General features: G+C 39.9%; 1 protein-coding gene across 1 annotated transcript in view; it reads right to left on the minus strand.

Moving 5' to 3' along the window:
• Positions 1 to 13,676, minus strand: part of eps8l2 (EPS8 like 2) — a 165,620-nt gene that overhangs the window by 19,261 nt on the left and 132,683 nt on the right. The window contains exons 10-14 of the mRNA XM_043706415.1: positions 11,267 to 11,393; positions 10,782 to 10,870; positions 9,249 to 9,323; positions 7,622 to 7,770; positions 3,936 to 4,002 (exon numbers count right to left, since the gene is read on the minus strand). Of these exons, the coding sequence (XP_043562350.1) occupies positions 3,936 to 4,002; positions 7,622 to 7,770; positions 9,249 to 9,323; positions 10,782 to 10,870; positions 11,267 to 11,393 (507 nt within the window). The remainder of the gene's footprint in view (positions 1 to 3,935; positions 4,003 to 7,621; positions 7,771 to 9,248; positions 9,324 to 10,781; positions 10,871 to 11,266; positions 11,394 to 13,676) is intronic.

Here is a 13,676-nt window from a genome sequence, read left to right on the forward strand (position 1 = left end):
TATTTCACCTGTCAGTCTTATACCTGCATAAGAGAAATAATGGATCCAATGACAAGTATTGCACAGTCAACACACAAATTTGATAGCTTTCTCCTCATCATTTCCCTATCACTATACACAGAAAGAAAAAAATCTGTCCACATGCACTCAAACTATCAGAATGCTGGACAGCTATCAAATCCTATGATCTATTAGTATTGTTACTTTATACACCAGAATGGCAGCCAATTTGTAAAAAGAAAGACCTCAAGAACAGAATTCTGGCATGGGATTTGAATGAACATTCTGAAGATTTAGAAGTAAGATCTAACATTTACATAAGCTTGTACTTGGCATGTCAGACTACACTGAGAATTCTGAACCACAATGCAGTTTCTTTCAGGTCAAATGTGTCTCCAGAGACGTGGAGGGGATAGAAATGGAGAACAGTTCAGGTTTTCTGTTCCTGTCTGAATTCTTTCATTATACTTATTTCTATGCAATCATCTTCATGTATCTCTCAGCTCTGTACAGTATGTTAATTGTAGCCTCATGGCACAGCCTTCAGACAAACCATTCACTGTTCCTGTAAGTGTCCCTGCTTGGATCTCAGCTTTGCTTTATTCTCCATAATTGGTTTTTCTTCACACTACTGTCTTTATATGTTTTGCACAATATTTTTCATTCTCTCAATATTGATTATTTCTGACTCCTTTCCTCATTGATTCTAATTTTATTAGTCCTCATTAACATATGTAGAAAAACCATTTCTGCCATATGAAGGACCAATGACAAAGGGGCTTTGTCTAAAAATGAAAGCCAAACTTCTTGTGTGCGAACTTACAAAATACTTCATTACACAAAAGATGCTAGGCATTTGGAGTTCTTCTGCAAACAGTAATTGAAAGGAGTTTAATTGTCCATTTCAAATGTAAGTTTAATCAATTTCTGTTACTCAAAGACATTAACAGAAATAGGACAAAGACATGTCTAACAAAAGGAGCTGCAGATGAGCCATGATCTCAATAATCATGGAACTGGCTCAAGAGGTTAAATGACCTCTCCCTGTTCTTATATTTCTAACTTGTCACCTCAATCTATGGGCCTTCCATTATCTCAGTTTGTCTCTCATGTGCTTCTCTCTAAATGTGTTTCCTTGATGTAAAATACTGCACAACTATAAATGTTAATCATTATAGATTTGGGTTAATCAAAGATATCAAAAAACAAGTGCAGAATGTTATTTCTATCAACGAGAACTTTGTCTCATCCTCTCAAAGGCTAAACCGAGAATTAGATACTGCAATACAAGCACTGCACTGAAGGTGGCACTACTACATTTTTTACAAACGTGGATACTAGAAAAGCAAAACAGAATTAGCGAATATGGGAAACATATAGGAAATTGATCTGTGTGTAACTGAGGACAGGTTAATCTCTCAAATCTAATGACAGCTCATATCTGAATCATTAAAGTGTTTTCTTTCTTTACCATTATATATCAGGTTTGCAATGTTACCTTTGCTGACGCTCCCATTAATGTAAAATAGAAGAACCATGGCTTTAAATATATGGTAATGGAATAATACCCTTGAGTTTACATGTGCTGATGCATCACTGACTTCAAATGAAACTACAGGGAGGGTTTTACATTATACATTACATAAAGGCTCTAGTCCAATAGCACCTGTCTACTTATTCCTACAAATGTGAAGTTTGAAAATGCACTAGTTTATACAATACTATATTCTTCTTATCGCTCCTGAATGCTGTAATTTTTGCTAGTTATGTCTGAATGCCGTAATTCTTGCTAGTTATGTCTGAATGCCAGCACACCATGAATTAAAACAAAAATCAGGAACTTCTGTTACTCAGATGATATAATTTTGAAGTAAGTAATGTTGGAAAGAGGTTTGGCTATCTAATAGAAAACAGATTTCGAATAAGGGAGGCATTTTCAGGATGACAGCCAGGGATCAATGTTCAGGCCACAATTACTGATTACATATATTAATAACTTAGATGAGAAAAGTAAATGTACTATTGTCAGGTTTGCAGATGACACAGAAATAGGTGGGAAGTGATGTGGTTGACATAAAGAGGCTGCAGAGGGATATAGACAGGTTAAGTGATGATTTTAAAACTTAGCAGATGGAACATAATGTGGGGAAAATGTGAGGTTATGCACTTTTATAGGCAGAACAGAGGAGCTGCTTAGTATTTAAATTGAGAAAAGAATGCAGAAAGTTATAAAACAGAGGAATGTATTGTTCTGTGAGAAAGTGAAATGGAGAGCCTACAGGAATACAAGTGGTCCTATGTCCCAGTAAACAGTGGGCCTTCTCATTTACGAGCTTTGTCATCTGCCACCCATCACTACCATAGCAGGTCCATCTGAGACTATGTTTGCCTCCAACAAGACAAGGCAGTTGGTTTTTGCAGGTTCAAGCTAGAATTGTGGGTTCAGGCAAAATTCACCACACCTCATACCCATTTCTCTGTAGAAAATCCAGACCTGCATATTGAAGTCAGCCGACAGTGACAGAATTGCAACAATTAATATTGTGTTGCCAAAATGGGAGCAATGGTCTATTGGTATTATCACTAGACTGTTAACCTAGAAACCTAGATAATGTTCTGGGTACCCGGGTTTGAATCTTGCCATGGCAAATGGTGGAATGTGAATTCAATAAAAATCTAGAATTAAGAGTCTAATAATGACCATGAATCCATTGCCAATACAATCCATTGTATCAGGAAAAATCCATCTGGTTCACTGGCTAATTCTTAACTGCCCTCTGGGCAATTACATATAGGCAATGAATGCTGATCTAGTCAGTGATGCCCTTATTCCATGAATGAATGAATGAAGAAAAATATAAAACACAATGAATCGCTATTGCACCTGATCGCTGACTAATTACTGCCTATTCAAAGTGTTAGGTGTAAGATGAAGAGGTTAAAAAGGCCCTAATTTGATACTTCAAAGTGATAAATGTTTGATGATACTCATGATGTAGCTCAATAGAATAAAATGCAGAGGAATTTCTGTGAGGAGACATGCGGAAGTTGTGGAGGAGACATTGAAGGGACAGGTATTATACGAGGTCCCAGTTTCGGGAATAAGTTGATACCCTTGAAACTATCAACTGCTTTTGGAGAGGAACAAAGAAAAATTGCATGAAAAGCAGTTTCACAGAGTGTAAACAATAATGCAACATTACTGGTAGAGAGATCCTTATTGGTATTGTGGAAGCTGAAGATTCATGACCATTCTATGAACCTCTAATTTCATCTTGGTCAGGAGTCCAGCACAATGGCTAGAAGATACATCGGGATCCATTGTAGCTGAGTTATTGTTGAGGCTTCCTGAATGTCCTTTTGGAGATCAAACATTCATTCAGTTTTCACAAGGCCATTGCAAGGGAGACAGCTCACATGAGCACAATCTCTAAGCATCATAGTTTCTATGGTCTATCATAGGCTCACCCAAGGACCCAATGCATGGTGGTGCACCTCGAGCAATCAGGCTCAAAAATGTCATGATGATGAACTACTTATGGAGATGTCAGACTTTTAATTCTAACATATATTCTTTTTTAGAAAAGGAGCTGCTACAGGTAAGAAATAACTGTGAATGCAAATATAGTGACTGCCTGGCAGAGTCCTGTATGGGCCCATGGAATGTCACACCTGTATGTTGCCAGCTATATCTCAACATAGAAAGATGAAGAGATAATGGAGGTAATGAGTGTCTGACTATTCACTACGCCTATCCTACAAACATGTTTTACCCTTCCAGGGATATACAACACAGCATTAAACACTGACTGCAACTTCTGTTCTGTGTATATTAGTTCTGACATACCAGTATGCAGACTAGTGAGCTCAAAAGATCACAGTTTGAGAATTCTCAAACACTCCTGTAGTACAGGTAAAGAAATGGAAAAACAAACATTTATCTGGCTCATTTTGGTGCTGCCAGCCAGCCAAAAGGAATAAACAACTGCAGAAGCCAGCAATCTGAAACAAAACCAGAAATTTGCTGCAGAAACTTAGCAGGTCTGGCAGCATCTGTGGAGAGAAAGCAGAGTTAACATTTTAGAACTGGAGAGGGCCCTTGATTAATAAATTAACATGGTCTGGAGAAAGGCATCCATAAGGGAATGGATTCTTTAAAATTAATCTTATTGTCACCAAGCAAAGGAATGGGTGAATAATGAAGGAGAGCTTATTTAACCCCTGTGCCTGGGAGTTTTAACGATTTGGGATATGCTGTCTGGAATCATAACAAATTGAAGAACCTCAGCCAGGGAATGGATGCAAGAGTAGGTCAAATTGACTGTAGTTGCTCTTATTCCTTAAGTTACAATTCCCTACACTGGGAAGCCAACTGACAGTTAGCAGGCCCATAATGCTTCTCTTACAAATCTTTGACTCTTTAGTCGACCAATGTGTTCCAAAGTTTTACAAATGATCTTTTATTCTTCTAGGTATTATTCTACATTGCTATTCGCCAAGAAGAAAAACATGGATGATAGTGAGATTAAGGACAGGTAGATGGATATTCCAGACCATACCATTTTAAAGAAGGTGGAGGTGTTGGGTGTCTTGAAAAATATCAAGGTTGATAAGTCCCCAAGCCCTGATGGGATTTATCCCAGAATACTGAAGGTGGCAAAGGCAGATATTGCTGGAGACTTGACAGGGATCTCGGTGTCCTTCTTAGCCTGGCAAGGTCCCAAAAGACTGGAGACCAGGCCCATAATGCTTCTCTTACAAATCTTTTGACCCTTTAGTCGACCAATGTGTTCCAAAGTTTTACAAATGATCTTTTATTCTTCTAGGTATTACTCTACATTGCTATTCACCAAGAAGAAAAACATGGATTATAGTGAGATTAAGGACAGGTAGATGGATATTCCAGACCATACCATTTTAAAGAACGTGGAGGTGTTGGGTGTCTTGAAAAATATCAAGGTTGATAAGTCCCCAAGCCCTGATGGGATTTATCCCAGAATACTGAAGGTGGCAAAGGCAGATATTGCTGGAGACTTGACAGGGATCTCGGTGTCCTTCTTAGCCTGGCAAGGTCCCAAAAGACTGGAGACTAGTCAATGTTGTTGCTTTATTTAAGAGCAACAGGGACAATCCAGGAATGTATAGGCCAGTGAGAAGGTTCTTTGGAACAGTATTTACTCATACCTGGAAAAGAATGGACTTATTGTGGTAGTCAACATGGGTTTGTGTTGGGGTTTCTTTTCTCAAATTTGGTCGAGTTTTTTTAGGAATGACAAAGGTCGGGTAGTGGATGTTGTCAACATGAACTTCAATAAAGCATTGACTTCTTTGTAGACTGGTCCAGAAGATTAAGTCATATGGGATGCACAGATGGATGCAAAATTTGCTTGATCATAGAAGAGAAAGGATAGTTGAGGAGGGGTGTTTTTTTAAACTGGATGTCTGGGAGCTGTGGTGTTCTGCAAGGATTCATGTCTGTGCTAGGACCTCTGATATTTGTAATATAGATGCTTTGGACAAAAAATGCAGGTTACCTGATTCATAAGTTTGCAGAATTAGCACCACTGTTGTTAGTGAGGAAGGTTATCGAAGAATATAGATCAGTTGAAAAATTGGGCATAGAAATGGCAGATGGAATTTAATCCAGACAAAAGTTTTGGGAGGTCAAGTGCAAGAGAAAGGTATACTGTAAATGGCAGGATCCTTAGGAGCATTGATATGCACAGGGATGTTGGGGTGCGAGTTCAGAGTGACAGAAGTGGATCAGGTGGCAAGCAAGGCTTTACAGCCTGATCAATTGGACATTCAGTATAAAAGTTGGCAAGTCATGTATATGCACAGGGATGTTGGGGTGTCAGAGTGACAGAAGTGGATCAGGTGGCAAGCAAGGCTTACAGCCATGCTTGCCCTCATCAATTGGACATTCAGTATAAAAGTTGGCAAGTCATGTTGCAGCTGTATAAAATTTTCGTTAGGAATCATTTGAAGTATTATGTGAAGTTCAGGTCCTCATTCTCCAGGAAGGACGTGGAGGTTTGGAGAGGGTGTAAATGAGGCTTACCAGGACTGGATTGGAGTGTATTAACTGTAAGAAGAGGTTGGACAAATTTGAATTGTTTTTGCTAGAGTGCCAGAGGTTGAGGGGCTACTTGATAGAAGTATATAAAATTGGAGAGAGACATGGAATGGGGTGGGCAGTCAGAGTCTTTCTTTTCCCCCCCCCATGGTGGAAATGTCAAATACTAGGGGACATAGGTGTAAGGTTGGAGGGGGAAAGTTGAAAGGAGATGTGCGAGGAAAGATTTTTTTTTTTACACAGAGGGATAGGTTCCTGGACCGTGTTGCCTGGGGAGGTGCTCAAAGCAAATACAATAGCAATATTGAACAGGCATTTGGCCAGAAACATGAACAGACAGGGAATAGAGGGATATGGACCACGTGCAGCCAGGTGGAATTAGTTTAACATGACATCATTGTGGGTCAGAGTACCTGTTCCTGTACTATACTGTTCTATGGCCTATGACCTGGACACCACTGCCTGCTACTGCATTCCCATCCAGGAGTCTTTCCAGCAATCTCTGGCCCCTGTGATGGACCAGTAAATTTCATGGCAGACTCTATGGTCACAACGGCCAGAGGTTTAAGATGATTCCACATACTCAAAGCTTCATGGACATCAGTATCTGGTAAGGCTGTTTGCAGTGTTAAGAGACTCCTGAGAGCATGTTAGTGTTTTTCAAGGAGTGTCTATATAAAAAAAAGTGCCAATTTTAAAAGTTTGAGAATTGTCTCTGAGGTTTATCTCTAACAATTAGCCAATGTTATCAGAATTCCTGCTAGAAATAGGATTGAACATTACGTTGAGGCACAATGCAGCAGAGACTCACATACTGGACAGGAATTGTGGAGGAGCAGTTCAAATAAAGGGCATCCATTTGTCACTTCATTCCCTCTGCTCGTTTTGACACACTGCAATAGCACTTGATTCTATCCTGAGTAAGGCAGGCGAATCCATCAGGAAAGAAATGTGCTCTCCTGAACTCCAGAAGGGAAATCTAGGCCGGAGCCTCTGATGGAGAGAGCTGAGCACTCAACACAGATCACAAAGATGTCAGACTCCAGCTGGGAGTTATTCCTTATGCAGCTCATTCCCCTTCTCAGTCTTGAATTATTCCAGCTGTGGTAGAGCCAAGTCAGCAGCTGTTATAGAAATCTTAATACCAGATTGATCTCTCTTCCCAACTGCATGTAGCTTTGCACTGTCAGCAGTAACAATATATATTCATTACACAGCAGTAAATTACTGGAAATTAATTAACATGTGCAACCATACATCCCATGTCTGTCTCTGAATTTCCAACTACAGCAGAGTGCAGATGTCAATCTTTGAGAGAAAGACAAGCTGTGTAGGTGATGCCAGGGGAACCTGTACCCATTTCTTAGGCACCAACACAAATCCAGTGGCTTCAGAACCAAATTTCTCAATTACTTCACCACCAAATCATTTGCTGCACAATGAACATTGATTCTCCATGCAGTATGCATTCTTAAATACACGATACGATCATTCCCTTAGTTTTGCAGTTGGCATCTTGCAGAAAATCGGGTCTAGTTTTCTCACCTGGACCTGGTCCATGCCTCACCCAGTGACTCCCACAGCTTCACCTCCTTTGCATGGAGGTGGCCTCTGAGAAATTCTGTTGCATCTTTGGAAAGCAGCGGGCTTATGATGGTCCTGGGTATGTCTGGACCTCCGATGGCCTGAACAACCTACCCAATACAACACCACATAGGAATCAAAATCAAAACAAAGGTGTAAAAGGACAAACTCATTGCAAATGTATTGCTATCAAATTGTCTGATTCATAACAAGGTCAGGCAGATTGAAATGGAGGGGTGTGAACATGGAGTTTTTCAGATAGCTTAAAGGACCTTTTCTGGTCTAAAAACAGTGTTTTCCAGGCACTTAGGTGTTTATCCTTCACACCTCACTTCAACTGTCAAGTTTCTTGAGGTTTCTTGCAGCAACAAACTAAAAAGTAACATTAAAATGGAGCCACACAACTTCTTTAAAATATTTTGGTCATCAACCCAACACTGAAGAGCATAATACTTGTTCATCCTTGAGCAGCCTTTGTTTAAACTGTTACGTGGACAGGTTGGGTTTTTAAATTTTTAAATGCCCTTTTGCTCAGGGGAACGGTGGTGGAGGATGAGGTGCAGGAGAAAGCATTCTTCTGATGTTTAAAATTTTATAAATTCTCTACCAAATCTAATTTCACCAAATTACCTAAGACAACAACCTTTGCCCATTTGTTCCGTCTTCATTTCGGAGATGGATTTTTCAATGGATGTTAACCTGTTCTGAACACAAATGTTTCAGCTAATCTAAAGCTCAGGCTTTCAAACGTGACAATAGCATATGCACCTTGCCTCATTTATACATTAGTATTTAGAACAAGTGTTACGGACCAGGCCAGACCCCCTCAAAATATTTTAGTAAGGTAGTCTAGACTCTAACTACTACTTATTTTAAAGGCAAATGAGAAGTGCTGTGTTCCAGATGCGATGTGACTGGGCAAAGTAGTCGATGTTAAGCAAAACTCAAATTATTTGAACACTATGTATAAATAAAAAAGGAGGAATTTAGAATAACTTAACTCTCTTGGAAAATGTAACAGAATGATAGATACAGCAACTATTGCTAATTAACTGTTCCAACATAGTAACATCCCATGTATAAATGTCTTAGCAAAAAGGCAAATTAGAAAAATAGATTTGTCTCACAGGTAACCCAACAGCAGAGAGAAACCCCATCTTCTAGCTATAACAGAGAGGGAAAAGATAGCTTCTACTTCTACAAAACCTCAGCACCTTCTGCCTTGTTGAGACGCCAACAGCAACCATTAAAGCTAACCCTAAAATCTTTTTTAAAAAAAACTTAGAAACCCTGGTCTGTGAGCTGGCCATGTCCAACCAAGCTGCTTCTATTGTTCCAACATTTAAAAAATGACAAGGCCTCACAAGCTGTTTACTTTCCAAGTAGACAGCTCGGTGCCGCTGACTTAAAACCTCTCTTTAGAACAAAACAGGACAAAATACACCTCTTAAAGCCACAGCATCACCACAAGGATGTTGTTGCTGGTGACTGTCAGATGACTAACATCTCCCCAAAGGTTCTCACTCCACAGTTTGCCCAACAGTAAATCTACAAGTTGCCCTCTCCTCATTGTAATGTGTTACCTTACCAAATCAAGTGGTCCAAATAGGAAGTGAAGCAGTTCCACTGCAGTTGGATTTTGAATGTGCCTTTTTAGTTTAGCCTAGAAACAACAACGATGTGGATTACTGAGTGCTCGTCAATCCAAAGAATTAGTAACCATTGGCAAACAATTTTCTAATCAAGACATGCCATTGATTACAATATTATTAAGGCATATTAATAAGTTACAGTATAATATCAACAAACAATATTGTCAATATTTGTTGCTTTCTTATCCTGATAGCAGCTAAATGTTGTGGACCATTAGGAGTTGTACTCATGTGTTTCCAATTTATTTCCACAAAATTGATATTCAGGCAGTGACATAAATTAACAAACAGTTTTAAGAGAGGAACAGAAGTAGACTATTCAGTACCTGGCACATGTTCTGCATTCAATGAGATCATGAAACCTGATTTCTGTACTTGTGGCATTTCCTTTAGCATCTTTGGATTACAGAAATCCATTAATCTCAAGTCTTAAATTAAAATGTATCTATAATCAGTTCTACATAGAAGAAAGGTCCATCCTTTACTATTCCTTGTGCATAGGGGCACTGACAGATAGTTTTTAAATTGACTAAATCTACCAGATCAGAATACTCAAAAACTTAAAAATCAACTTGTCCTACAGATGTGATGAAATAAGGGTTCAATTAAGTCCAATCATAACACTCCCACATTTGGTGCTTCCTGGGGAATGGAATCATATTCTTGGTTTGTATCTGCCTCACCTTACCAAATGTTTGCTCAGGTGGGATACCTGGCTTCAAGCCCCAGCTACTCCAGTGCTGTATAATCACATCACTGAACAGGTTGATTCGAAAATATCTACACACAGGACAGTGGAAATGAAGGTTGTGAAGCCATGACTTGTTCATTAGGCTCAGTTTGTCAGAATGAGAGATTGAATACATGGTAAAGACACAAATATATGGTCATGTTATGCCTCAGCATTATGATATAGGGTAAGCAGACAAGTATTTTTAAACAATTCTAACAATAATAGAATTCAGAATTCCATTTGCTTTGTTGATTACTGAGGGGGATAGGCAACTCTACTTGAATGGCCATGCTCAAGTATGTTACTGGTATTTAGATTTACAGCCTATCACACAAATGTAAAAGTACTGTTGCAGATCAGATACCCTGTGTAGAAACTGCTCACTATTAATTTCCAATTAAGATCAAAATCAGGCTGTTTTCTAAACTGGTGACTAATATGCAACAGCACTAATTGGATCCCACTAATTGTCAAGCCACTAACAATCAGGTTACATTTTCAGAAAAGCACACTGTTGAGAAAGACTGACCAGCCTAATGTACAAGCCATGCCTTCACAACCTTTTTTCCCCCCATTATCCTGTGTGTAGATATTTTCGAATCAACCTGTTCAGTGATGTGATTATACAGGTCTGGAGTAGTTGGGGCTTGAAGCCAGGTATGCAACCTCAAGAAAAATTAATTAAATATTGCCTCATATATTATATGATCCCCATGCCACCCAGTTGAGTTCTTACCAAAAGATTCAAGGTCAGCTTGATCTTTTGCAAACAGTCAGTGAATTCCGCTGGCAATGGTGGCTTTGCTCTCAGAGTAAGCATACCCTCTGTGAAATAGTGAAGGAGAGAAAAATGACATGCAAAAGTTCACTGATTTGGTACTACTCATAGTTACTTTATGTCATGTACATGGCAAGTGCATTATAATGATAACTCTGGTACATACATCACAAGAATTAAAACAGGTCACTCATACAGGAAATGCTTTACAATTTTATTTTTTTGGTAACAGGCAGCTTTTTCCAATAGGACTTTGTAAAATGAAAATACAAAGAACAGAACAAATGAGGACGGAAATGTGGAATGAAGAAACAAAAAGAGGAAATTTGGATTGATAAAGTGGCATAAGTGAGGAGCAAATAGGAGGAAAGAGGAGTGAGAATGAAAAAAACAGAAGAAAGTAGGAGAATATAAGGTGAGGCGCAAGAGAAGCAGTTTCATACCTGCTGGTGCCTTTTTCTTATTCTTCTTTGATTTTTTTCTTTGGTTCAATTGACTGTATGCTTCTGCAGCCTTTTGAAGTTTGGCTACAAAGAACTCAATGTCATCCAGTGTGCAATTTAGAATTTGCTGTTGAAAAAAAAAAGTTTAGCATGATGACTTTAGTGACATTGACAAGGACTAAATCATAGTGCAGGTAAATATGGACTGATCATTAAAAGGAGGAAGATCACTGTAACAGGTTAAGAACTATCCTTTAGAACACTGCAGTTATGATCGAGAGTATTTGTTTTGATGTGTGCGACAACTTTATTATGTGCACAACCCTTTTAAATTCTTTCCCACATCTGTGAACATGCTGTTATTTATAAAAGGAGAAAGTGAGGGCTTCAGATACTGGAGAGTCAGAGTTGAAAAGTGTGGTCTGGAATAGCACAGCAGGTCAGGCAGCATCCGAAGTGCAGGAGAGTCGACGTTTTGGACGTACGACCTTCATCAGGAATGTGAAGAGGAAGGGGCTTGAGAGATAAATAGGGGGATTGGGAATGGGGCTGGGCAGAAGGTAGGTGGGAAGGCGATAGGTAGATGCAGGTGGGAGGTGATTGTAATAGGTTAATGGGGAGGGTGGAACGGGTAGGTGGAAAGGAAGATGGACAGGTTGGTCAGGTCACAAGGGCAGTTCCGAGTGGCTTTGATTTGGCGGTGGAGGTGGCCCTGAATTTGTACATCCTCATGGGAGTGGGAGAGGGAGTTGACGTGGTCGGCCACAGGGCGGTGGGATTGATAAATTGATAAATTCTTGATCTCGCAAGGAATTAAGGGCAATGGGGAGAGTGTGGGTAAGTGGAGTTGAAATGCCCATCAGCCATGATTAAATGGTGGAGTGGACTCTATGAGCTGAATGGCCTTACTTCCACTCCTATGTCCTATGGTCTTATGGTCGGTTGATACATGTGGACCTGCAGATGTTCCCTGAAATGCTCTGTGAGTTGGCAACCTGTCTCCCTGCTGTACAGGAGACTACATTGAGAGTAATGGATATGGTAAATTAGGTGGGTGGATGTGCAGGAAAATCTCTGATAAATTGATAAAGGATCTTTTGGGGCCTTGGATGGAGGTGAGGAGGGAGGTGAGGGTGCAGGTTTTACACCATGTGCAGCAGCAGAGGAAGATGCCGAGGGTGGATTGGTGGGGAGTGTGGACCAAACGAGGGAGTCGCGGAATGCGGATGGGGTGGGGAGGGAAATATATTTTTGATGGTGGGATCTTATTGTAGGTGGCAGAAATAGTGGAGGATGACATGTTGTATCTGGATATTAGCAGGGTGGAAGGTGAGGAGGGATGGGGTCGAGGGCAGAGTTGCAAGAAGTGGAGGGAATGTGCTGGATGGCATTGTTGCTCATGTGGAAGGCGAAATTGCGGTCCTTGAAATAGGAGGACATCTGGGATATCCTGGAGCTGAATTATTCTGGGAGCAGTTGCAGCAGGAGAGGAATTGGGAGTAAGGGATTGCATTTTTACAGAGGTCAAGCGTGTATCTATCTACATAGAATTTTTGGTTGCTGCATGGCTGCGAGGGATAACTGCCCAAGAGACATTTGTGTGTCAAATGTCTAGGGGGTTGAACACAACACTGTTCCATCTACAGAACAGTTACCATCTCTTACCTTTGATGGTGCTACTCTTTCCTTTACTTCATCAGTTTCCCTTTTCAGGCATACTATTTTCTCTAACCAGAACCAATGTTCTGCTGTCTTCATTTCCAATATTGCTTCCAACATGATCAGCTTCCATTTGTGCTAAAAGCTTTGTTAACAATTTTTAACTATACATAAAATCAGAGACCACCCAAGTTTTTTAACTTGTTCCCATTTGCTCATTGATAACTCATTTGAAACTATGAAATGTAACCTTTTATAGTTAAGAATTCTAATGTCCCATGGTAACCCTCCTCTTTCCAAGTCAACAATTCTTCTCCATGATCTCTCCAATGTATCTACATCACTATGTGTACTTCTCCTTTGAATATTCTTCTTTTGTTCCCTTAGAGTACACGGTTCAGATGCTGTTCCTTCTTTTAATGCGTTCTTTTAAACTCGTCACCTCTCTTTTTTCCCCCGGTCTTGTGTTACATTAAGATTCATTTTAGAGTCTCCAAATCCTCATCCCCATAACTTCACAATTCTGTAGTTCCTTCATTTTTTTCTCTTATTTTTGTGATCCATTTGAGAATAATAGCCCCTTAAATGTTGTAAATTTCTATTTGGACCATCATGTCTGCTGACCAGTGGCTATGCAGCCTAGTCCCACCTTCCAGTTCTTAGCCCGTGGTGCATAGAGTCATAGAGATGTGAAGCATGGAAACAGACCCTTCAGTCCAACCTGTCCATGCCGACCAGATATCCCAACCCA

This window comes from Chiloscyllium plagiosum, chromosome 16 (assembly GCF_004010195.1).
Source record: "Chiloscyllium plagiosum isolate BGI_BamShark_2017 chromosome 16, ASM401019v2, whole genome shotgun sequence".
NCBI classification, from domain to species: Eukaryota; Metazoa; Chordata; class Chondrichthyes; order Orectolobiformes; family Hemiscylliidae; genus Chiloscyllium; species Chiloscyllium plagiosum.